Source organism: Populus alba, chromosome 1 (assembly GCF_005239225.2).
Source record: "Populus alba chromosome 1, ASM523922v2, whole genome shotgun sequence".
Taxonomy (NCBI): Eukaryota; Viridiplantae; Streptophyta; class Magnoliopsida; order Malpighiales; family Salicaceae; genus Populus; species Populus alba.
Genome location: NC_133284.1, coordinates 7,646,088 through 7,670,976, shown reverse-complemented (window position 1 = coordinate 7,670,976; position 24,889 = coordinate 7,646,088). Strand labels below are relative to the sequence as shown.

Sequence of the window (24,889 nt, the reverse complement as noted above, 5' to 3'; positions counted from 1 at the left end):
GTTGACCTTTTTCTTGGAATGAAAAAACTTTTCGTGCGGAGGGAGCAACTTCGAAGACCAAATGCAAGCTACCAATGCAATCTGAACACAAGAAGAAAGGTACAAATCACTCTCGATGCTCCGCAGCAGGCAAACTCATCTAAACTCCAATTCTATAAAATTCGAAACAGATCATCCCCTTAATTTCCGTGTCTGCTATGGCCGATCCCACCACCACCCGAACAGTCCTTGAACCATCACTCACCTTTGACCTCACCATTCACTCTCACACTTCCATAAAATCCATTGCAATTTCACCAATCTCAACGAATTCTCAATGTTTCATTTACCTAGGCACTTCATCTGGTTCCCTTCTCCTGCTTTCCACATACCCAGAAAACCCAAATGACAAAACCCCCACCAAAGACCCGAAATCGACACTGGATTTTGATGTTTCGTTTCGAGACGTTTCGTTGTTAAAATCAGTTTCTTTTGGTGACTCGCCGTTAGACACGGTTCTCTTGCTTGATGAGATTGGAAAGGTTGTTGTTCTCTGTGATGGTTTTTTGTTTCTGACGGACTCGGGCTTGGTTCAACCCGTTAAGAAATTGGGGTTTTTGAAAGGGGTTTCTTTCATCACTAAGAGAATTAAGACTAGTGAATTGGAGTGTAGTGATTTATTCAGTGCTAGTAGTTTGGAGGGTTCAAGTGCAAGTTCTCGAATTTTGAGCAGATTAGGAGGAGGGGTTAGAGCTAATGGGGTTAAAGGTAAAGATTTTGGGCAAAAAAGTGAGGGTGATTATGTTTTTGCTGCTGTGATTGGGACAAAAATGATTTTAATAGAGCTTAGAGTTGGTAAGAATGACAAGGAGGTTGATTTTACGGTTTTGAAAGAAATGCAGTGTATTGATGGGGTTAAGACAATAGTGTGGATCAATGATTCCATAATTGTTGGCACGGTTAATGGGTATAGTTTGTTTTCGTGCGTTACAGGCCAAAGTGGGGTGATTTTTACAATGCCTGACGGGTCTAGTTTGCCATTGCTTAAGTTGTTGCGGAAAGAAAAGAAGGTGTTGTTGTTGGTGGATAATGTTGGGATTGTTGTTGATGCCCATGGGCAGCCAGTTGGAGGGAGTTTGGTATTTCGTAAGGGTCCAGATTCTGTTGGGGAGTTGGCTTCTTATGTAGTGGTAGTGAGGGACGGGAAGATGGAGTTGTATCATAAGAAATCAGGTAGCCGTGTACAGACTGTTAGTTTTGGCAGTGAAGGAGTTGGGCCATGTATTGTTGCAGACGAGGAAAGTGGGAATGGGACACTTGTTGCTGTTGCAACGCCCACCAAGGTGTGAGAAATGGTTACCTCTTAGATTATATTATTTCACTGCACCTTTATTGATCTTTAGACATGAATATTAGTTTTATGCATGGTGCTCCTTAGGTCTCTGGGTGGTTTACTGTTAATTATACAAGCTAAATTGTGAACAGTTAGTCATTGTGCTGTATTAAGCTGAGTTTCCGAGTGAAATATTTATCTGATCATTTGGACCTTGAGCCAGAAACTCAGAAAGTATCTTCAAAAGTAACTCCGAGGCTTTCTTTTCTTTTAAACTTTGTTTTTCTTGCATACCTAGTACATTTTTAAAATGCAAGTTGTTTAGATCTCAATCTGATCATTAAGAGATTTATGGGATTAGTGGCACAAATTACATGTTTAAGATTTTGTGTCCTGGTTAGGAACAACCCATATGCTTTTGATGCAGGTTTATTTAAGAAGATATTGATGGATTTTTCTGCTTCATCTTGATTATTGCCAGGTTATTTGCTACCGGAGAGTACGAACTGAAGAACAAATCAAAGATTTACTGAGAAAGAAAAATTTTAAGGAAGCAATCTCCATGGTGGAGGAGCTTGAGAGCAATGGTGAAATGTCTAATGAAATGCTATCCTTTGTTCATGCTCAAGTGGGGTTCCTGCTGCTTGTTGACTTGCATTTTGAGGAAGCTGTTAATCACTTTCTACAATCCGAGACAATGCAACCTTCTGAAGTGTTTCCATTTATAATGCGAGATCCAAATCGCTGGTCGCTGCTGGTATGTGCTTACTGTCTCATTTTTCCAGACCCATTCCCTCGTCGGTAATTTTGATTTGATAAGGGATGGAACATCTGCTTCCCTTTAATTCCATAAACTTCACTGGTCCCAATATTCTAAAGGATTGATCATTTATCTGTCATTTGATATTTCTTCATTTCTTTTTGCATACTATGCATACCACAGATGCCAAAATCCTGACTTTCTTCTTATTCCTTTCCACCCTTGTTTATGTGAGTTGCCACTAGCAAAAAAAGAATATCGATTGTAACATGTGTATTCTTGGTAACCATGCCTCCTTCTGTAGTTCAATGAATTTGAATTAAGGAACCACATACACACAATCTAAATAACAGAAGAATTAGTATTCTAAATGAAAAAAAGGATTGAAAGTGGGATCTTGAAAAGGGGCGATTGTTTGTTTGCATCTTTGTAATTATACACTTGTTGGTTGGTGATTGAGTATACCTGGTCAGGGTGGTGACCTGTATTGAATGTGTTTGGCATTGGTTGAAAGATGGAATGGGATAAAAAATGCTACCACTTGATTGTGCAGTTAAATGGATGAGCAATAGTTTCTAAAACTCTGTATATTGTGTGTTTATGCCCTGTTTTATTGTGTTTTTGTTGGAGGAGAGTACATTAAGCTTGTATTGAAGTGCTCTGCATTTTTTTCATCATAGTGTTGAACTTATCCTTTCAGATTCCTAGGAACCGATATTGGGGTTTGCACCCCCCCCTGCTCTTCTTGAAGATGTTGTTGATGATGGGTTGATGGCTATCCAAAGAGCTATTTTCCTTAAAAAAGCAGGTGTGGATACTACAGTCAATGAAAATTTTCTCTTGAATCCACCAACTAGAGCTGATTTACTTGAGTTGGCAATAAAAAATATGAGCAGGTGGCTACGACTTTGCTTTGAGCTGTTACATGTTATATCTTTTCCATTCTGTCATTAGCTTGTAACTTACAGTTTCTGTTCTCTCCTATTGATTCTAAAGATATCTTGAGGTTTGTCGTGAAAAAGAATTGACTTCTTCAGTGAGAGAGGGAGTTGACACACTTCTATTGTACCTCTATAGAGCCCTAAACCGTGTCAATGATATGGAAAAGCTTGCATCTTCTGGAAACAGCTGTCTTGTGGTATGTGTCACTTTCTCTTTACCGGAGTTGATTAAATAATTTTTTCCCATGAAGGTTTTACTTTTTTCCTGGTAATGGAGTTTTGAGATGATCAGATGAATCAGTCACTGCCATGTGCATATACCAAATTTTAAATCAATGAAGAGAGTTGCCACTTGGCTTTTAAGGCTGGTGGTCACTCTTATGATGTGCAGTTAAGGGAGAAAAGTATTTTTGAATCAATATTAAAATTTTTAACAAAAAGCTTTATGTTGATCTCCTTATTTCAATCAAATAAGCTTCAGTTCCAAATTAGCTGGTTTGTCTTTCAATGCAAATTCAATGTTGATCTCTTTAACAAAATGTAAAGTGAAGAAAATGGCATTTGCATCTTTCCTTGGACTGTTTACTTCTTAGATGAAGTCAGGTGTAATTTGTCTCTCAAAACAGACAGTCTTATGTCTTGTTTTATCAATGTTTGTTGATTTCAACACATTGCACTGGGTGTGTGTTTCACCAAAGATATTTTGGAACTATACAGAACTTGTAAAAGGAGCCATCTAATGATGGCAACAGTCAAACCATTCAGTTGCTTTGGGTTTGAAATTCTACAATTGGTAGCTAGAGGTCAAAATTAAATAGTTTGGAGGCCAAGTCAATAGTAGTCTGTGGAATCTTAGCATTCCAATGACTTGCAAAACAGAGGGGCTGTTGTCAGGAGCTTGCTTGAAGGATGACTGTGCAACTTCCATGGGCGGTGCAGGAGGAGTTAGAAACTCTGTTAGATGAATCTGGGCATTTACGGACGCTCGCCTTCTTATATGCAAGTAAAGGGATGAGCTCAAAGGCTCTTGCCATATGGCGTATTTTGGCAAGAAATTATTCTTCTGGTCTATGGAAAGATCCTGCTATGGAGCATGAATTACCAAATGGCAATACAAATATTATCTCAGGCAGAGAGATCGCTGCAACTGAGGCATCGAAAATTCTTGAGGGGCTTTCTGATCAGGATTTGGTTTTGCAACATCTTGGTTGGGTATGTAGCATTTGAATTTGGTCTTCTTTTATTTTTACAGAATTTTGAAGCTGATAGCTAATTCACAATTTGGTGAAATCCTATTAGATTGTGGATGTTAGCCCAGTACTCGCAGTTCAAGTTTTGACATCAGAGAAAAGAGTAAATCAGCTTTCACCAGGTAGGCCTTGGTTTTCAGAGAATATGCTAATTATGAGTTTTGAATCTTTACTACTTGCTAATTAAGAATTTCACCTATTTTACTCCATGGCATCTCATTGGTGAATTTACTACCATTCCAAATGTTCTCTAAGCTTTGAAAATTTATTGAATTTTTGCAAATTTCGAAGTCCCATTGATATAATAGGTAGCTCTTGCAGTCCAGCTAGTATGTGATGTATTGCCTGTCTTGCAGGGAGTGGGATATATAGTAAAATGAACAGGCTTAATATCTTGTGAATTTGCAATGGCATGGATAGTGTGCTTTATGTTATTCCATTTAACTTGATATGAAGCTGATAAGTATTCTTCTGCTGAGAAAGTTAGTGGGTTTACTATCTTTTATATTTCCTAAAGTCAGTTTGCCCTTTCTATTCGTTCGTTGTAGATGAAGTTATTGCTGCCATTGATCCAAAAAAGGTTGAAATTTTCCAAAGGTATGCACACCACTTGTTCCATACATGGCAGCTCTATGTAAATGATTGGTTTCCTATGGGTCATATGACCTGCAACTGCCTTTGGACTGCAGGTATCTCCAGTGGTTGATCGAAGATCAAGACTCCTGTGACGCACAATTCCACACACTGTATGCACTCTCACTTGCAAAGTCAACAGTTGAAACCTTTGAGGTGGAAAGTACCTCCCAGGACCCTGATGATGGAAGGCTAGAGGAAACAAAAATTTCTGATTTTGGAAGAAACTCAATCTTTCAAAGTCCTGTACGAGAAAGGTTGCAGATATTTTTACAGTCATCAGAATTGTATGATCCAGAAGAGGTTCTTGACTTGATTGAGGAATCAGAGCTATGGCTGGAAAAGGTCTTTGGATCTCCTTTCTCCCACTGTTTTTTATTCTACTTGTTTGATCATTATTAAAGGCCCCCTTTTTAATCAGTATTTGTGTCATTTGTATCTTTCTGCCAATAGGGAAACCATGAATGACATCAATGCCTTTATATATCAAATTGATCAAATCTTGCTAATCAGTTACTGATTTTATTTGGCAGGCTATTCTATACAGAAAATTAGGGCAAGAGACTTTGGTGCTACAAATTTTGGCCTTGTAAGCCTTAAAATCACCTTTTCACTTCTGATGGCAGGAACTTTTTGCCAGCTTATTCAAATGTTAATTTATTTGGTCAGGGAAGGATAAGAGGGTGACATACATGCATTGGCTTTGAGAAAACCTCATTTTCCAGTTCACTAATAGTGGTTACATTATATACTTTCTTCACTAATCAAATATTCTTGTACAAGAAAAAGGCATAATAGCTATCATGGTCCTTGTGGTTTTTGTTGGCAATTAGCCACAAATTACAAATTCGAATTCAAGAGGCTGTTGTGTTGCACTTCCCTCTCTCTTTCTTTTACTTCTTGGTTGATTGTCAATGGTGTATATTTTAATGAATTCAAGGGGCTGTTGTATTGCACATCTCTGTCTTTTCATTGCTTGGTTGATTGTAAATGGTGTATATTTTAAGTAACATATGCTCTCTCAGGAAGTTGGAGGATAGTGAAGCTGCTGAACAATATTGTGCAGAGATTGGCAGACCAGATGCCTATATGCAGTTAGTTTCTTATTGTTTATCCCCTTTTGTTTATTTCCCTTCTTTCTGAACTAATGCACATAAATTTTCTTACTACTGGGTTTTTCACTCTGTGATGTGATCTCTTCAGGTTACTTGATATGTATTTGGATCCACAAAATGGTAAAGAGCCCATGTTTAATGCTGCTGTTAGACTTCTGCATAATCATGGAGAATCATTGGATCCTTTGCAAGTTCTAGAGGTAGAAAATCCACCTATCATTGTTCCTTTCTGCCTCAGCACATGCATGCTAGTACAACTTTTACTTAATGGCTTGCTTTTGAGTTTAAGAAATTAAGTTTAAACTTCCTCAATTCTGCAACTCTAGCAGGGAGAAAAGGGCAACATAATACTTAAGATGTTCTCATTTTCTTATATTTCTGTTATTTGCCTCCATGTGTAAGAATTCTATTAGAGTGTTCCACATTGGGAAGGCCATCATCTTAAAGGGGTACACGAGGTCCAGCTACCATTGAATGTGATTATGGATGATATCCAGTCTGGATATATATTCGTGCAAAATAATGAAAGTGATTGTAATTTGTTGTTTTAGTGATATAGTTGCTGCTGGTTGGGTTGGCTCTCTCTAACCTGTCTTGGTCTCCGAGCCTGTGTTAACTAATGACCTATTGACTCTGCCATATAATCATAATTAATACACTCGAGGATCTTCTGTTCTTATTCAATTGGATTGAGAGATGCTCTAACATTGATTGTTGGTACCTGTTTCCTTCTCTGGAATTCTTGGGTGGATTGTTAAGTTCTTGAATCATTTTTGCCTCTTGTTGAGAGATGATTTTGTGTTGCAGACATTGTCCCCGGACATGCCCCTTCATCTTGCCTCGGATACGATACTAAGAATGTTGAGGGCTCGACTTCACCATCATCGCCAAGGACAAGTAAGGTTTTTACTTGAAGCTATCTGAAAGACCTATGCTAATAGCTTTTCCCAACATAAGCTTTAAGGCCTATTTTACTCTCATCCTTGCATTAGTGGATCTTTTAGCTTTGTTGAACTATTCCCATCTGAAATCACATAATGCTCATACCGAACTCTTCTTTAGAACATGTCTAAGAAAAAAATAAAACAATTATTTTTGCAATTGGTCCCATATTCCATTGCCTATGCTGGTCTAAACTTTTTGTAACTTTTCCAGATTGTGCATAATCTGTCCCGTGCTCTAGATGTTGATGCAAAACTTGCAAGATTGGAGGAAAGATCACGACACGTTCAGATAAATGATGAGAGTGTCTGTGATTCTTGTCATGCTCGTCTAGGAACCAAACTGTTTGCAATGTACCCTGATGACACTGTTGTCTGTTACAAGGTTGGTCATTGTTGTCATTTTTTTTTTGGTAACAAAAACTCAACGGGGGCTGAATATAACCTACAATCAAAATGCAATGTTTGCAGTGTTTCCGCCGTCTTGGAGAGTCCACTTCTGTCACAGGTCGTGACTTCAAGCGAGATCCTTTGTTCAAGCCAGGTTGGCTTGTTAACCGCTGATCTAGAAATGGTTTTTGCGTATTGGAATAAAAAATGGTTTTTGAGTACACGAGAGTCATATACTCTAGTGACATTATGATGCGAATGTCATCGCAGCTCCTCCTTTTCTTCCCCTTTCATTTTGGGTGGGGGGAGAGGGGACCTTTCTCGTACAGGAGGAGGTCAAATGTGTGTATGAACTACAGATCTTGCTCCTGGTCAAGGAAGTAGGTAATGATGGCCTTCATTTGTAGTTTACCTGGTATAGGGCTCTATTATTGTATACTATTGATAATAATTTTTTACTGATGTCTCTCTTGTGCCTTCTGGTTAAATCTGAAATTGTTTTGACGTCGAGACGCTCCTCCCATGGTTGCCCTCGGTATTCATATTTCTGGAAGCTGGAGGAGGGTTGACTGTTTCTCTGCCTTGGAATCGGAAGGCCTTTGCTGTGACGGAGGGGGAGAGGCCATGTGACCTCGATGTCTTAAAACAAATTGAAAGAAAATTCCTATACATTCCCTAAATTCGAGAAATTGATTTCGTTTCAAGTGGAGTACTATATTATGCTAACCATTCGTCAATTTCTCTCAAGTCAGGGAAAGTAAAATGTGCCTTTAGGACATTCATAGGCCTCGAAATTTTAGAACTACTTTTAAAAGGAGTCTTCTCTCACACACCATTATTTATACTAGCATAATGGACCGCAGGTGAATAATAATTTTTTTTTTTTCAAATGTAAAAAAAATATGGAAAGTATAAAAAATATAATAAGTGTTTTGGGTTTGGCGGCAATGCCAGATTTAAAATAGCCTTAGGTCTGCTTGCAAAGATGGATCCAATAGCATTAGGTCTGACAATTAAGAAGTTTAAAAGTTCTTGGGTCTAGTTGGGTAGTCGGACTCAAAGCTACTGAATATTGCTAACAACGCTATTGAGTCTTACTAAGCTAGATCCAACAATACTTTTTGACTAAAAAACACAAAAGACAATGCCTCCAAGTGCTATAGTGTCTTTCACAGTGTAAACACTCTATATCTACAATGTGGTCCACAATGCACCGAGTCTATGTTTATAATCAGCACGACCCAATGCTATTGGATCTTGTTGGCGGCAAAACTCAACACTATTCAGTTTCTCCAGTTCATCTTCCTTCTGCTTTGAAGAGGAAGTTCTTGAATTAATGAATCCTAAATTAGGGTTTGGATTTCTTCTTCTACTCAACCGAATCAAAATGCAACAAAGGATGCGAATTAGCGCTAGCATCATGCTACGTTTGGTAAGGAGCTAACCTTTCACTCATTGTCGAAGTTATGCAATCAAACATCTTAAAATCAACAGTTTTTGACACCATCTTCCTTAACAATTCTCAAATACCAAGCAAAGACAACCTCCAATCTTTCATCATGATTAACATCCCTTCCCCTAACGACTGCATCAACGGTGAACTTCTCGGCCACCTTTTCACCTACAATGTCGGGACTGAAGACACTCGTGGAAAGGTCGCCGATACATACTATGCTAATTTGACCATGATCCAGTTGTTGATGCACTTTAATACCTACAATGAGGTTAATATACTGGATAATGAAGTGCTTAATGTAAGTGTTAACTACCCATGTGGGGTAGCTTGGTTACTAAGGACCATGACTTGCGGAGCCAGACCCAATATTGGGTTTGGTTGCAGAGCCACACCCAATATCCTTTGATGTCTTCATTTTCTTTTGAATTTGGCAATCATTAGGTCTGGGGGGGGGAGCCAGACCTAAGAGCAATGAATTTGACTGTCAATTGTAACCAACAGCTTTTGGCACAAAAACAACAAAGATAATGCTCCTCAATAGCATTTTTTGACTAAAAAACAACAAAGCCAACGCTCTTAGGATGCTATAATGTTGTTCACAGTGCAAACACTCTATATCTATAATGTGGTCTATAATATAATGAGTTTATGCTCATTAGTACATGCACAATGTTTTTTTCCATGCCTTATAAAGCATAGTATAATGTTGATTATTAGTTACTAAAATTTTGAAGACATGCTTCAAGGAAAACTATTTTTCTAAAAATCTAATTTTAGCCCTATTTTCTTATTTTTTTTTAAATAATAAGAAAGACATAAAAAAATAAAAAAAATAAAATTAAACTCAAAAGATGTGTCACTTACAAGGAGGATTGGAGTTTGAATGGACAAAGAAAAATAGAAGGAAACTTTAAATTAATTTTATTTTTTTATTTTTTAAATTTTAAATTAATATCTTTTAGTTTTTATATGTTAAAATAAAAAAAAACTATAAAAAACTATTATAATTTATTTTCAATCTTTTGCACACTCCAAATTAAAATATAATTTTTCTTAAAACAAAAACTATAAGGACAATAATGACAATAAACAAGCTTACATTTATTGAAAAGAAAAAAAATTACAGGGACCATAGTGATAATAAACAAATGTGGTTAAATAACTTAAATCAATATCTCAAAATCCAAAAATCCCTTAGTGTGGACTTTAGGTCCACCCCCCCTCTCTCTTCTTCTTCATTCTTCCTCGATTTTACATTACCATAATAGTACCCACAGACACAACACAAGCAAGCCCTAAAAAATCCTGAGCCGCAAAGCCAAGAGGACGAAGAACGACAACAACGACGTCGCTTCAGCAAGCAAGCAGGCAGGCTCTCTCTTTCTCTTCCTCTGGCAGGTCAGTTGGATTTCTATTTCTTTCTCATTTATTCATTTCCCTTTTATTCTCTTCTTATTGGAACCTAAAAATTATTAGTTTGATCTTGATTTGTCTCGTATTGTTTCGAAGAAATTACGATCAGGGTTTGCATAAGGAAGAGTTGAATTTCAAATCTATTGAATTTTTAGGGTTTTCTTTTTTGCGTGACCTAGAATTGATCAGCAAACCGTACCATGGATCTACTGTGAAATTTGTTCCTATAAAAGCTCATTTTGTATCATTGTTGTTTGTTTTGTCAAGTGATCTTTGTCTACTAGCTAAACTGAATAAAAGATTGAATTTTTAGGTTTTGCGGGCTGGAATTTGCAATGTCTTTATTACACTGTTTATTGTTGACATTGCTTTTTTTTTTCAATCTGCCGGCTATGTTACAATCTAGTTGAATAAATGGATCAAGAAGCAGTAAGAATACAAATCACCTGCAAAATTTCTCCGGACTTCTCAATAGGTTAAATAGAAGAGAAAGTATAAAAAAGCTAAAATTTCCGCTAATATGAGACATTTTTATAGGGGTTATTAAGTGCTATTTATTTACTATGCTTACCTCGAGTAAAGTTTCTGTATTATTGTTGTTGTTGTTGTTATTTGTAGTAGTCGCGTTTCCATTTTATGAGCTGGAACTTGCCATGCAGTTATGGTGCTGTTTTGATATTGACCTTCTAACTGATTTGACTTTTGTGAAGGATTTGATTATATCCTACACATCAGTGATGAAGTGATAGCAGATTAGTACTCGACATAGTAGTCGAATCTTGTTTGTCTAATCCTGGTCCTGGAAAATAATGGCGGGAGCATTACCCGGGGAATCTTCACAGTATGGGAATTCCGAGAGTGGGCCATCTAGGAGTTCTCAAGACAGGCCAGAGGAAGGGGGTCGCTGGTATTTTTCTAGGAAAGAAATAGAAGAGAATTCCCCATCAAGAAGAGATAATATTGACTTGAAAAAAGAGACGTATCTACGGAAATCGTATTGCACGTTTTTGCAGGATCTTGGCATGAGATTGAAAGTGTGAGTTCATGTGTATATTGTTTTTTCTTCTTCTTTTACTGACTTTTGGCTATTTTTTTTTTTTTTTTTTGTTCCAATCTTTGTCTGATTGTGCTGTGAATTTTCATTTCATTTTTGGTATTGCACCATCATTTATTTGAGGGAGCTGCAAAGTTTTCTTCATTGTTTACTAGAAATGATGTATACATAAATGAAAAACAAACTTGGGATTAGATAATATGAGTGGATATTAGTTCTTACAAGTATTATTTCTTAGCTCAAGCGCCGACCATATGCAGGGGTCTCATTATGGTTGATTATTTTACATGGTAGCTCAAGTTTAGATATTAGTGCTTCAAGATTGTTGATACATGATTATCAAGATAGATGATTTCTTCAAAATTTGATAAGGATTCTGTTTAGTTAAAATGTTTAATTAGTTAGCTTTCTTAAATAAAAAAGAGTTTTTACATTGTAAATTTACCCCATGTATAACTACCTTTCAGGCTGATGTGCATGGTGATACTCTCATCATGGTTAATTCTGAGAGCTCTATCATTGTTAAAAAAAAAAAATTGTTTACAAGGTAAGCCATGGTCTTTAGTTAAGTTGCCGAAACAAATCTGATTCGGTGTAATGACATAGGCCTTTAATCAAAGACCAGGTGGTGTCTTAATGCACTTGTATCAAGTATCTGGTATTGGGAGCACTATCTCCTTGTTGTTTTCTTGACATTGAACATCCTCATGTGAATAAGAGTTCAGCTGACAATGTGTTTGGATGCATCTTTCATTTTGAGCTGAAGTAGTAGAAAATCATTTTTATTTCTCTAGCTCTTATATGGACAGTCTTAGGGCTATTTACAGTCATTTTCATAAATGGCTTGAAGTGTTGAGGAAATTTATAATATGAGAAATTAATAGAAATGGAAGAAGGAAACATATTCTTTCTTTTTTCCCCTCATAAAGATGACTAATATCTTTTGCAGTTTGAGGATTGGGCCTTTTTGAAGGCTTAGAGCACGCCATAGATGATTGAAATATCAACTTCCGTATATGTTATAAGATTATTGCTTTAGATTCTGTATCCCATCAACCGCTTTCTTGATAGATTGAAATAGTGTCCCTGATCTGTCAAGGAACGTGTATTTCTGTGCTTGCAAACCAAGTTATGTACTGATGCTATCCTAGTCAGAATTTTAGATTAAGTGTTTTGAAAGTGAAAGCATTTTCTTATTTATCTTGAAAGGATTTTGGTGGGTGTTTTTAGGGCTGATATTCCGAGGCATGGAGTGCACTTCTATTTCAAATATGGTGACTGTTTTAGTTATGCTGTTTTGGAGAATGATTTGCTAGACTTGCTTCCCTAATTTGTAACTATGTTCTTGTTTCTTTTTAATAACTGAATTTGGTTATTTTCTTATTTATGCGGTTTTTGAGAATGGCTTGCTCCCCAAATTTGTAATTACATGATCATTATTTTTTTAATAATGTTTCTTGTGTTATCTTAAAAAATAAAAAAGAAAAGTGTTCATTCTGTTCTTGAGAATGGCATGCTCTCAATTTTGTAATTATATGATTACTTTTTTTTTTTTTTTTAATAATGTTTCTTATGTTATCTAAAAAGAAAAGAAAAACTGACAGCAGCCTGCACAAGTGAAACCACTTAATACTTATGCAACAAAATGAACGTTTTCATCTGTTGCTTTGGGTGTGAGATCATCTTGTGAAATTGATCGATTACCCACCCCAACTGTTTTTGTGTGTTTCCTTTTCTTTTGATGGAAGAGGGTGCATGCATCTGTGTGTGCTTTGTGCGTGGCATGCCTTTTTCATGTGTATTTTTGAGTATGTTATACAACTTTCCTTGAATGAGGCAAGGGATCTAGATATCAGTTTGTAAATGAGTGTAATTTGTTTTTGTGCAGGCCCCAGGTAACCATAGCTACAGCAATAATATTTTGTCATAGATTCTTCATTCGCCAATCACATGCAAAGAATGACAGAAGGGTGAGTCATTGATGTTCAAACAAGCGTTGCTTTTGCTTTCTAAGCTATTTAAATGGTTATTACTTGCATCAAATCAATCACTGAATCTGATATTTTTGTACCTCTTTATGAATGGTAAGTGATGCATCTTATGTGTCTTTACAGAATTTTAAAAGTAACAGATTTAGGTTATAGAGATTCATAAAATAGTGCCATAGAGAATATCTTTTGAAATGGAAGCTGGTCAATGGAAAATTGTTGGTTAGACTTTAGGTGGTATTGTACCTCATGTCCATGAGTGGTAGATGTGGACCTATGGAGGCTTGCAAATGATCTTTTGGATGCTCATTTAGGTCATAAAATAATTAAAGAAAAAAAAGATCAATCCAGTTTAAGGAAAGTGACAGGAAAAAAAGAAGATTAGATGGGGTGAATTGAAATTAATATCGATTTGTTCTCATGGCCAGTCACTTTTTTTTTTGGCTTTGCAGACCATAGCAACTGTGTGTATGTTCCTTGCTGGGAAAGTGGAAGAGACTCCTCGGCCACTAAAGGATGTTATTCTGGTTTCATACGAGATAATGCACAAAAAAGATCCTACTGCAACCCAGAGGATCAAACAAAAGGTTTTCTTTATGTTAATTGTGTTTGACTGGCTTATTTGTAGTGTGTGACATCCTGATGCTTGCCAAGCTGTCTTGTTATTTCCATTCTTCCTCCTCCAATTACTATCTCTCTTCTCTGCATTTTCTGCTCACACACCCTCAGTTGCTGCTGCCATCTCTCTCGCTCACTCTCTTTCTACAGAACAAGATTTTTCACCCCTCTAATCCTACTTCATGCCTTGTATAAAAATAATCAATCATGGTTGCTAGTGACAAGTAGCTTTGACATTATAGTTCACATATGAAAGACTATGTGGGTCTTCAAGTATGACACCTGGTGAATGATACTGCCAAAGTACTAAGAATTACTTGGCAGAAATTACTTAGCAAGTGTCGGACAGATCATTTTCACTTCTGCAGAATTTACCACCATGCGTCCCTTGAATTAAAAACCTTGCTCAGAATGCTCTTTTTTCACCTGCTGAGCTTTGGTAAATAATCGCCCTGATACCTTGGATTCTCCCTAACATTATCCTTTTCTGTTACTGTAACTATGGAGCTTCTAAAGTTTACTCATGGATCCATGTTTATCATGCAGGTAGTATATGAGCAACAGAAAGAGCTTATTTTACTTGGGGAGAGGGTTGTACTTGCCACTTTGGGTTTTGACCTCAATGTTCATCACCCCTACAAACCACTAGTTGAAGCAATAAAGAAATTTAAGGTTGCACAAAATGCCCTTGCTCAAGTTGCGTGGAATTTTGTTAATGATGGGTATGCATCATGTCCTGTTTTTCGAGCCCTTATTAATTCTGTCCAGTGGTTTCTCCTCTTTTCTTTTCTTCACACTCTAGAAAGCGCTTGCAGGCTGAGGACTTCACTCTGCCTGCAATTTAAAACCCATCACATTGCGGCAGGTGCCATTTTCCTTGCTGCCAAGTTCCTCAAAGTGAAGCTTCCATCGGATGGCGAGAAGGTCTGGTGGCAAGAATTTGATGTCACCCCGCGCCAATTGGAGGGTTGGTACCTCCCCTTAACATTATTGTAAGACTCATATGGACTCAATTGGACAGTCTTCAAATAGCCTTGTGACACTACCAGTGCTGCACAATTGTAGCAGCACCTTGACCCATGATATTTTGCTAGAACTGACCTGATGAGATTATTTTAGCTATGACCCTGATGAGATGATTTTAGGTATCTTTTTTATGCAACTACTATTGATGGCAACCAGAAAAGACTATGGGTTGGCTATGATCTTATGAGGTTAGAAGTTTGGGAGGGCTATGGATAGGCTACCCATTTTCCAGCCACCGGTGCTGCTGGAGTTGATTGTCTGTCCTCTCGAGTCTTTTATTTAGTTAATATGCATTTGAGTTTTTTGTTGGCTCATTATGGATGTTTTTTTTTGGGCAGAGGTTAGCAATCAGATGTTGGAGTTATATGAGCAAAACAGAGTGCCTCCATCACAGGGGAGTGAAGTAGAAGGAAGTGCTGGAGGTGGGTCTGGGCATCGACTGCCAGCTAAAACTCCAGCTGTGAGTGAGGACCATGTTTCAAAGCAAACATCATCACAAGCAGCCTCTGAACCTCTATGTCAAGATGACAATGTGGCACTGCCAAGAAACGCCCATAATCAAAATAATGATAATGGGAGTGGAGAGACTGACAGTGTTATTACTGATCACAAAGTGGAGGTCAAAACTAGAGACCGTGAGCATGTCTCCCACAAGGAAATCACAAGAGAGGACCCCAATAAATCCAGGTACGGGGCAGAGCAACTAGGGGAAAAAGACCAAGAAAGAACTGCAGGGAGAAATGATGGCGCGGATGCTGGAGAGTGGAGGGATGATGCTGTATCTCATAAGTCCACCAGCTTAGGTGGTAGAAACTTGGATCTTCAAGAAGGCATAGTTGACCAGTCCCCTAAAGATGCCATTAAGATGATAGACAAGGACAAGCTGAAGGCAGCACTTGAGAAAAGGAAGAAATCTCGAGGGGAGACAATGCAGAAAAAGGATATCATGGACGAGGATGATCTTATTGAGAGGGAACTAGAAGATGGGGTTGAGTTGGCAGCAGAGGATGAGAAAATCAAACAAGAGAGAAGGCAGAGCTGGTCTAAAACTGAAAATCCAGATTATATTAACGATCATGCAGAAATTGGGGATGGAAACCATGTGATCATGAAAGGACAGTCATCATGTGGATTGGAAGCAGAATACGCAGAAGAAGGGGAAATGTTAGATGATGCTTCCCCCATACTGAAAGACCGGAAAAGAAAAGGGAGCCCGGCTGAAAGGCGGTCAGATGGAAAGAGGAGGCATGATTACAACCGTGATACCATAGAAGATGTACACAAGATGGGGAAGAGTGGTTATGCGGAAAGGGAGCACAGAAGGCATCCACAAGACAATCATTTGTGAGGTAAATGTCAAGGCACTCTTTGTATTTCAGTTATGTGGTCAGCATGATCTTGGGACTCTTGAGACTATGCCTGAACACTACTTATTAGTTTGATTTTGGATTGCCTGTATGGCATGCTTCATTGTAATACATGATAATGGATGGGATGCTTTAAATTTTGAAAATGGCATAATCACCCAAAAAAACAACAAAAGGAAAGAAAATGAAAGCAGTCGTTACATTCACTTGTGCTATGTCGATGTTTAGACTGTAACTGTTGTTTTCTGCTTGATATCATTCTGAGTTTACTGATTGATCTACTTGTATTCACTTGCATGGCTTCGATACATCACTCCACCAGTCCAAACCACAATCCAGTTGTAAATCACGAGCTATTAGTTTATGAATATTCAAGTCATGTTTCAATACTTGGGTTATGAATTGATGGTTTTGTGATTTTTTTTTATGGAAGTGTCTGATCCTTTTTCACTCCTCCAATGAGATGAGATTCTAAATCCCTTTATCCCTTTTTGGGTTTTAATTTCTTGAAGCCAGAGTTTCCATCATTGTTCTTGATCAATGTGGGAAAAGCTTTGCAGTTTATATATATTGGATTGATCATCGTTGCACTAGAAAGCTATGTTTTGGTTATTTAGAAGAAATGTATTATTTTCATCGAAATTGTTTTTTCTAGTTCATGTGTAAAATTTTGTGACAACAATTATTTATTTATTTATTAACAACTTAATTGATTGAATAAAAAGAAACAATAATCAGAAAAAAATGTAAAAATCTATAACAATTTGAAATAAAAAGGTGTATTTTTAATATAAGAGTAAATTTTCTCATTTACGCACTTCTTTTTTAATTCTTTTGAAGAAAATTATGATTATGAAAACAAGTTTGAATTAAAAAAATTAAGAATCAATCATCTCCTCAAACGTGAATTGACTTTAGAAATAGTAATAATAAATTTTTAAAAATTATACAAAATGAGTACATTATTTAAAAATCATGTATATTAAATTTATACATTATTATCAATAAAGCAATGAATAATATTATTATAAAAAAAATCCTAATTTTTTTCAGAAACAATGAGATTTTTTCTTATCAGGAGCATTTTTTTTGAATAAAAGACTAACAATTAAAATAAGGGTTTATCAGAATTCTCAATAATTCAAATAAATAGAAAAAAGATATTTCTTTAATCTAATCTCATTTTCTTAGTAATATATCTTTTTATTGTTTTAACAAAAAACTTATTTTTTTTTTATTATTGTAGGCATTGTTTTTTAAATAAAAATCAATCATGATGTTAGATGTAGTTTTTTTTAATATTAAAATAACATCTTAATATTTTGTATATGATTGAAGAAAAACTATTTAACAAATATGATAGAATCATATAAAAAAAAATATTAAAAAATTTTATTTTCATTAAATATTCATGAGATTTTTTTTCTCTCTAATACATAATAATTGAAAAGAAAATTATTTACATTCCCATAAATAACCTATAATATTATTTAACAATCATGGAAAATTGAATAATAATTAAATTATCATGTTAAGTAATTATTTAACAGTGCATTTCAATTAAAATAGAAAAAAACAAAAAAATTATAGAAAATAACTAGTGCCTGAGTTAGCCCAACCAAAAAAAAAAGCTCAACATGTCTGGGCATGCATGCTGGTTGTCCATCCTTTTTTTTTTTTCCTCTTAAAAAAACAAGACTAGACTAGTTTCTAGCCACCAAAAAAATGATCAAAATCAGGTTGAGATTTTTTACTCTAAAAATTATTTTAGCTTATTTTCACTTAAAAAAACTTAAAAAATATTCATATGATTACAGTAAACTAATTTCCTAATTCAAAACACACTTAAATCAATTCAATAACACAAAATTAAATCAGAAAAATAACTTTTTCAACATCGAATTACTTTTTTCGGAGGATATGGAAGCTGAAAAAAATTGCAATGTCACTTCTTTCATTAAGAGAAATGCATTGACATCGACATCAAATTCAATTTTTTTTATTCATTTTTGATCAACCGATCACTTTATTCCCTTCTACTATCTTTCAGCAACTTTTTTGCTCTCCTTGTAAGATTTAGGGATTGAAATGCAAAATAAATAAAATATAGGGTTGACACGTCAAAAATTTAATAAACAAGGACCAAAAATGAGAAAAGAAAAAACATTTGGGACCAAAATTTTAAAAAACACGCCTCGTGAAAAGTTTATGAAAATAAAAAGAGGTTGCTTTTGTGCTTCAATGTTAAATTTAATCCCCTTCATTTTTTTTTTTAATAAGTAATCAAATTGAATTTTATTTTACAAAATTGACCATCAACTCAACTTAACAATTTGGATTTTTTTTACACCATAAAAACCTCGCAGATAAGCAAATCAAAACTAGAATAGATGATATTTCAAGGAAAAAAGAAGGAAAAACACTGTTGGAATCCATCCTTTTTTTTTTTTGTGATAGTGTTTTCACCACAGCAATTAGCTTTCTTCTAATTATTGACGGAGTAACAATTTATGAATTTAACCATGACTGGAAATTTGAGGGTTGATTCGAACTTGTCTTGACAGTCGATGAAACAAGAGAATGTCATCTTATCAGCAGCACATATGGATCGGTAAAAGAGAGTTCATGGTAAGCCCACGAACACAGTAGCCATTAATTTTAAGCAAATCTCTTATCCAAAAGCTAGATAGCCAGAGAATCTGAATCCCACAACAAAACACCCCTAACCAATGGCAACTGTCCACCTCAGCTTCCATCCTCCTTTCACCTTATCCCCGTTACCACCACTAATTCCTCCTTCCAAGAATCTAAAAACCATCTCTCCACACTCTCCCTTCAATCGTCCGTCCTTGTTTCAACTATCTTTTCTTTCCGATTGAACACTAGATTGTAAGAAAGGAAGGAAAAAAACCCTAAGGCAAAAATGTCTCTTACCATACCAAGCAACCTCTCCATGTTGAAGCCAAAACTTGGGGTCTCTCAAATGACCCCAATAAAACCAAGATCCATGGTTGTATGTTCAGCGTCGCAAACACCATCAACACAAGAGAAATCATCACCACCACTCCAAGCATTCTCTGCTGCACTTGCACTCTCTTCCATCCTCTTATCAGCCCCGCTTCCTGCTGTTGCTGATATCTCTGGCCTAACCCCATGCAAGGATTCCAAACAATTTGCCAAGCGTGAGAAACAGCAGATTAAAAAGCTAGAATCTTCTCTAAAACTTTATTCACCAGATAGTGCACCTGCTTTGGCTATCAAAGCTACTGTCGAGAAGACAAAAAGAAGGTTTGACAACTATGGGAAGCAAGGGTTGCTATGTGGCTCAGATGGGCTACCTCACTTGATTGTGAGTGGTGACCAAAGGCACTGGGGTGAGTTTATCACACCAGGGATTTTGTTCTTGTACATTGCTGGATGGATTGGATGGGTTGGTAGGAGTTACTTGATTGCTATAAGTGACGAGAAGAAGCCAGCAATGAAGGAGATCATTATTGACGTGCCTTTGGCTACTGGTTTGATCTTTAGAGGTTTTTCTTGGCCTGTTGCTGCCTACAGAGAGCTTGTCAACGGTGATCTTGTTGTCAAGGACGTTTAGATCACCGCCAAGGTTTGTCTCTTTTTTCTATAGTTTGTGTACTTTTTTTAGATTATCCATGCTTTATTCACTTAGAAATCAGACATGGATGGAAATCTTCCATAAACATAAATTATATAATTAAATTATAACCAAATACCATATTTCTAGTAGAATTCCATTTACTTCCATAGGCAGGTCCAAATTGTAAGTATAGTTAAGAGTATGAGGTCTATTTAGAACTGGTGCGGGGATTTTGTTCCCATTTTATTTATACTATTCAATGAACTGTTTTGTGTTTGTGTGTGTGTGTGGCATTTTGGACTGTTTCATTAGTGATTGGTGGTGGGATTAATTAATGGGCCAAAAATTAAACTAAAAATTATGTGCTTATTTAATTTGGTTCTTCGATGCTAATGCCAATGTTGATTTTGTTTTTATCACCACTACTACTTTGGTACAGATATATTTGAGGGACTGGCTAAGGAAAGGAGTGCAAGAGTGGTGCATTGCTTGGGATCGTGTGTTGACGAGGAGGGGGAGGTTTCTTGTGTTTTATTTCTGAACATTTACTTGTATGTATCGAATGCTTATGTTGGACACTACGAAAATCTCAAGGCAATGCTTTTTTTTTCCTTGTGTGGTAAGGAAGTTGACTAGTTTATCGAAACTTTATTTTCTATAATACTATTAAACATTAAAAAAACAAAAAATTCATTTTTTAAAAGAAAATTACTTTCCAGCATCCCAAAAATCACCGAGCAAGGTGCCATGCCATTCATGCTCCAGCGAGGAAAAAAAAACATAGAGAGGAGTAGACTAGCTGACTTGCTTATTATCGCTCGCAGCTTTTCCTAGAAAAAGAAACTTGCTGTGGAGTAAAGTAATTGATCTATTTGGTGACATTTAGGATTGTTGCTAGAAATAATCAGGAAGGCTGCTGCTATAAACATTTCACTCTCTCTGAGATACTCTCATTGTTAAAGACTGGAGGAAGAAGATGAAATACACCGATCTCAAAGTTTGATAAACACGTTTAATGGGCTTCCTTCCAAGGAGACAAAAACTTGAAGTTTGACAGGTCTTTTCATTGGGCCAAATTATAGGTAAGTTTTCTGCTAGCATTTGAGCCCATTCCTTGCTTTAATGGGGTATGTTTTCCTACTAAATTAGCATGAATTACTCGCAGATTAAAAGGAAAAAAACATTAAAAAATCATGACTTGTGCAAATCACAAACAGTTGATCTGGCATGCAAGTCTTTGTCAGTAGATGCTTGTGTCCGTTGCTAATTCCTCACGTATCTTATAATAGACTTTCCAACCTCTCGATTCCAGTCCCATCGATGGAAAGTTGGGGATAGATGTGTACAAATATGAACATATGCTATTCTTGTAAAAACACAATATACAAAATCATTAAAGAATCTGTACATTATCAACCAAAGTGAAAACATTGCACCATGACTAAAAACAAAAGAGGGAAAACCAAAGTCAATATATTACTTAGCTCATATGGAAAATCCATCCAATGTTTACCCATAAAGTCCACAATCAACCAGTATATAACTAATTACTATAGTGTTAAATCAGTTAATCTAAAAACAAAACATCTAAATAAATTTACGCTGAGACAATAACCACCACCGCCATCACTACCACTATTTTGTGCTATACCCCTTTACCCATATGGATACATAAAAACGATATCAAAATTAAAAAAATAATATATATATATATAGATTGAAAACATTAGAGACAGAATCAACCTAGATATAGTAGTAACAAGGGTAGGCATGGCATAAAAAGGCAGCATGCATATCCTAGCATGACCACATTGACTCTCCCAAGCTGGTGTGATCCACCATATCCATGTCGAACATCGGCTTCATTTGGGACCCCATGAGCCTAGAAGATGGTGACCCACTATTACTCGGGCTAGCAGGACTTAGCCCGTGGTTTGATAGTGTTGCTGTCTGCCTCACTCGCAGGTGCACCACCTCTGCCTGAGCCAGTGCCAACTGGGTCTGAAGTGCATCAATTTGTTGCTGTAGAGATGATATAGCACCCACGCACCCATACACTGGGTCACGCACCCTGGCATTAGCTTCATACACCATGCTGCTAACCGCATCTCCTCGCTGATGCACCGGTAGTTCCTGATAAACACAAGGGACCATTTTATTTCTTCAATTTTACGGTATTACCAAGTGTTTTGATCTTGAATTTGGATCCTACACATGCCTAATATACCTATCTTATCTTTATTGAAATAACAATTATTTCTATTAATAAAATTGAAAATTCATGTTGGCCATGTGCACATGATATCATGATTACATTAAGCATGAGTCATTTATGCTGATGTGTGTACAGAGATCAAGTATATTTATACTTAGTTTTCTTGCATGATTTTTCATTTGGTCAATTGCAAGGGGTATAATATACCTTCTTCTCTTCTGGGGTGCCTGTCTCTATCAGTTTTTTATTGGAATTACAAGCTTCCTTCGTCCACCGAATTTTTTTTAACACATAAAACAAAAAATCTTTTCGTTGATAAAAAAAAATCAAGCTCTTTTTAGAAAATGGCATTAGTGTCCCTCTCATTAAAGATGACGACAAGTCTGTAAGCGTTTTATGATCTAGGGGGGTCATTTTTTAAAAAAAAGTCCAGCTTCTATCTTGTCATCCCTAAATTATTAAAATTATTGAGTGCAATTTACAAATCAACAACTTCACGTGATTTCTATTTTTTTTTTTTAAAACAAAACAGATTGGTAAAAATAAAATAAAATATATCACATGGCCAGCAACTACTAGTAGAAAACGAAACCACCCATAACATATATTTTTTACAAGAATATTTGTATGCACTCCCATCTTAACCCCAGTTAGATTAAGAGTTAGCCTCCTAATTCTTCATTCGATGGGATAGAGACAAGGGCCTCTTTTTTTCTTTTTCTTTTTGAAAAAAAGAATTAGGAGGCTAACCTCATCTATCATGTAGATGGATTGATGTTAATTATTTGTTAAACACACTTAATTTTGTATATGGATTGAAAAAAAAAAGCATCTCCCCATCACTCTACAACGTCTTTCTTCGAATTATAGGAACCTCCCCAAAGATTTCACAAGTATTTTTTGTACACACATGTAAAATCAACTAAAGATCATCAAAATGGGAATCAAATTAAGGAAGCAACAACTTCAGAAGAAAACTATTACCCCCAAATCATGTAAAAATGACTTCAAATTATAGTTCAAAAGTTTAGCTTTAAGTTCAATCAAAGTAGAAAGAAGTCATTTTGTCTGCCCATGAAGTTGCTCCCACTCATACCCTTAAGTTCGTTTTTCTGCAAGATGAAGACTTAAAAGTGTTATAAAGACTAAGGAGAGTAGCTAGATAGGAACCGACCTGTAACATCTTGTTGACATTACTGGCACCAAAAACCTTGTGCACATTAGCAAACTTCTGAGGCTCATCTGCTGGAAAATAAGGGGCAAACACGCAATCTTGAGCGCACCTTCTCCTTAGAAGCTTGCATGCTGCACATGGTGAGGGTGCACCTTGTTTCCTGCCACCCTCCTTCATAGTGCCAAGTGTCCGTTCTAGGTTACCTCTAAACCCAACAATCTCTACTGTGGTGAGCAAACTGCCCTTCAATTTGTACGGTGCTTTGCCCTTAAAGAGAGGACAGGGAGGTCTAGCTAGAGATGGTTAAAAAGACAAGGATATATATGGCTATGGTGTAGAAGAGGGAGGAGCACAGAAAAGTGGGAAATAGTATTGCTATGGAAAAGAGAGCAGGCAGGCATGGAGAGGGGGGTAGTGGTGATTATATAAGCAAAATCAGTACATCTGATACGGGCCCCACAAAAGGAAACCTCATAGATTTTGGTCGACAAAAAACATCTCTTGTAATGTGACATCTTTTAGCGCAATCTTTATTTTTATTTTTATTTTTATTTTTTAATAATTTAATCTTTAATTTTGATGATGAAAACGCCGTTTATTCAATATTTTATTTACTTTTTAATTTTTTTTTGATAAACTGATATTAAAAATAAAATTTAAAAAAATAAATTATCTTTATATATTTTATAAACAAAAAATCACTCTAAACCTAACTTTTACCACGCTTTTAAAAAGTCATAAATACTAAATCTATGTTCTATAAACTATTATCAATCTATAGATTTATTTATAATTTTCTCTCTATTTTTTAAGAATTAAAATCCTAAAAGATATATAAAAAATCCATTTACCATCTAATTAAAATTAGAAAAAAAGCATTTTAGTGCCAAATTTTAAGGCACCAATTTAATGATAGCGTAAATATTAGATCAATGATAATAAGGAAGGCATGATTTTGCTGGGGATTTTGCTGTGTTAAAGATGTGTAATGATGTTCTTTTGGTCGGCCCTTCCACGTATTTGAGAATAGACTCATGAATCACAATGATGCAGCTAGCCAATGGTGTTTTTTCTTCTTCTTCTTTTTTCCCATTAAAGTACTATTGGCCTTTGGACTATGTACGGGAGACCTCATCTTACTTTCTTAACTTTAAAAAGTTACAAGAATTACAAAAAAAAAAAAAAAGAAGACTCAGTACAGTTGAAGAAAAAAAAAAACCCATTACAGTGTATTACAATTTGCAAATTTGATTTTAAATTGCTATAAAATATAAATTTTTATCAGGAAGACGTTTATTCACGCTAGTGTATTACTATTATGATTGATGTATATGGGTCGTGGTCTCCGTAGACCGTATTAGTTTTTTTTAATAAAAAATAATCAAACATAGCGAGCATGTTTTAAAAAAATAAAATAAATTCACAAATAAAGTTATAAAACCCGACTAAATCAAATAACTTAACAATATTTAAATATCAATCTAAGTTAGTATGTCAAATCTTCAACTCAAGTCACGAGGTTAAAATAACCCAATAAAAAAACAAATAAAAAAAAATATAATAAAGCACAATCTCCAAAGTATTCAATATATAATTATGAAATTAAAAAAATATATAAAAAAATAAAAATAAATT

At 35.8% G+C, this 24,889-nt stretch overlaps 4 protein-coding genes across 7 annotated transcripts; 3 read left to right on the top strand and 1 right to left on the bottom strand.

The window, feature by feature from the left end:
- LOC118033962 (vacuolar sorting protein 3-like) lies at positions 1–7,808 on the top strand. The gene is given in 15 exon segments (XM_035039107.2): positions 1–1,322; positions 1,794–2,069; positions 2,773–2,800; positions 2,803–2,968; positions 3,069–3,210; positions 3,953–4,225; positions 4,313–4,385; positions 4,812–4,860; positions 4,953–5,241; positions 5,430–5,485; positions 5,922–5,990; positions 6,100–6,211; positions 6,819–6,908; positions 7,167–7,337; positions 7,424–7,808. Coding segments are annotated over 15 exon segments (3,012 nt in total). The 5' UTR covers positions 1–197; the 3' UTR covers positions 7,517–7,808.
- Positions 7,809–9,996: 2,188 nt separating this feature from the next.
- LOC118033779 (cyclin-T1-5) lies at positions 9,997–16,470 on the top strand. 4 transcript variants are annotated; one of them, XM_035038881.2, is made up of 7 exons: positions 9,997–10,196; positions 10,922–11,247; positions 13,154–13,235; positions 13,706–13,840; positions 14,418–14,593; positions 14,687–14,838; positions 15,236–16,470. In XM_035038881.2, the coding sequence occupies exons 2-7, from the start codon at positions 11,021–11,023 to the stop codon at positions 16,243–16,245; spliced, it is 1,782 nt and encodes a 593-aa protein (XP_034894772.1). In that variant the 5' UTR covers positions 9,997–10,196; positions 10,922–11,020; the 3' UTR covers positions 16,246–16,470. The 4 variants fall into 4 exon arrangements, with proteins under 4 accessions (XP_034894772.1, XP_073260073.1, XP_073260079.1 ...); XM_073403972.1 differs by having other exon boundaries at positions 14,418–14,838; XM_073403978.1 differs by lacking the exon at positions 10,922–11,247 and having other exon boundaries at positions 14,418–14,838.
- A 2,587-nt stretch (positions 16,471–19,057) lies between these two features.
- LOC118033783 (photosystem I reaction center subunit III, chloroplastic) lies at positions 19,058–20,474 on the top strand. The gene is made up of 2 exons (XM_035038886.2): positions 19,058–19,874; positions 20,305–20,474. The coding sequence occupies exon 1, from the start codon at positions 19,188–19,190 to the stop codon at positions 19,860–19,862; it is 675 nt and encodes a 224-aa protein (XP_034894777.1). The 5' UTR covers positions 19,058–19,187; the 3' UTR covers positions 19,863–19,874; positions 20,305–20,474.
- Positions 20,475–21,318: 844 nt separating this feature from the next.
- On the bottom strand, positions 21,319–23,663 carry LOC118033784 (LOB domain-containing protein 4). Its single transcript, XM_035038887.2, has 2 exons — positions 23,255–23,663; positions 21,319–21,998 (listed from the first exon to the last, which is right to left on the bottom strand). The coding sequence occupies exons 1-2, from the start codon at positions 23,429–23,431 to the stop codon at positions 21,663–21,665; spliced, it is 513 nt and encodes a 170-aa protein (XP_034894778.1). The 5' UTR covers positions 23,432–23,663; the 3' UTR covers positions 21,319–21,662.
- Between the last annotated feature and the right edge of the window lie 1,226 nt (positions 23,664–24,889).

What these genes read in the sequence shown, in the direction of transcription:
- LOC118033783 (XM_035038886.2), top strand. Translation starts at nt 19,188, where the DNA reads ATGTCTCTTACCATACCAAGCAACCTCTCCATGTTGAAGCCAAAACTT.
- LOC118033784 (XM_035038887.2), bottom strand. Translation starts at nt 23,431, where the DNA reads ATGAAGGAGGGTGGCAGGAAACAAGGTGCACCCTCACCATGTGCAGCA. An exon ending in ATGTCAACAAGATGTTACAG is followed by an intron (nt 21,999 to 23,254) that starts GTCGGTTCCTAT and finishes TGTGTTTATCAG; the next exon opens with GAACTACCGGTGCATCAGCG.
- LOC118033779 (XM_073403972.1), top strand. Translation starts at nt 11,021, where the DNA reads ATGGCGGGAGCATTACCCGGGGAATCTTCACAGTATGGGAATTCCGAG. An exon ending in CTTGGCATGAGATTGAAAGT is followed by an intron (nt 11,248 to 13,153) that starts GTGAGTTCATGT and finishes GTTTTTGTGCAG; the next exon opens with GCCCCAGGTAACCATAGCTA. An exon ending in CACCCCGCGCCAATTGGAGG is followed by an intron (nt 14,839 to 15,235) that starts GTTGGTACCTCC and finishes TTTTTTGGGCAG; the next exon opens with AGGTTAGCAATCAGATGTTG.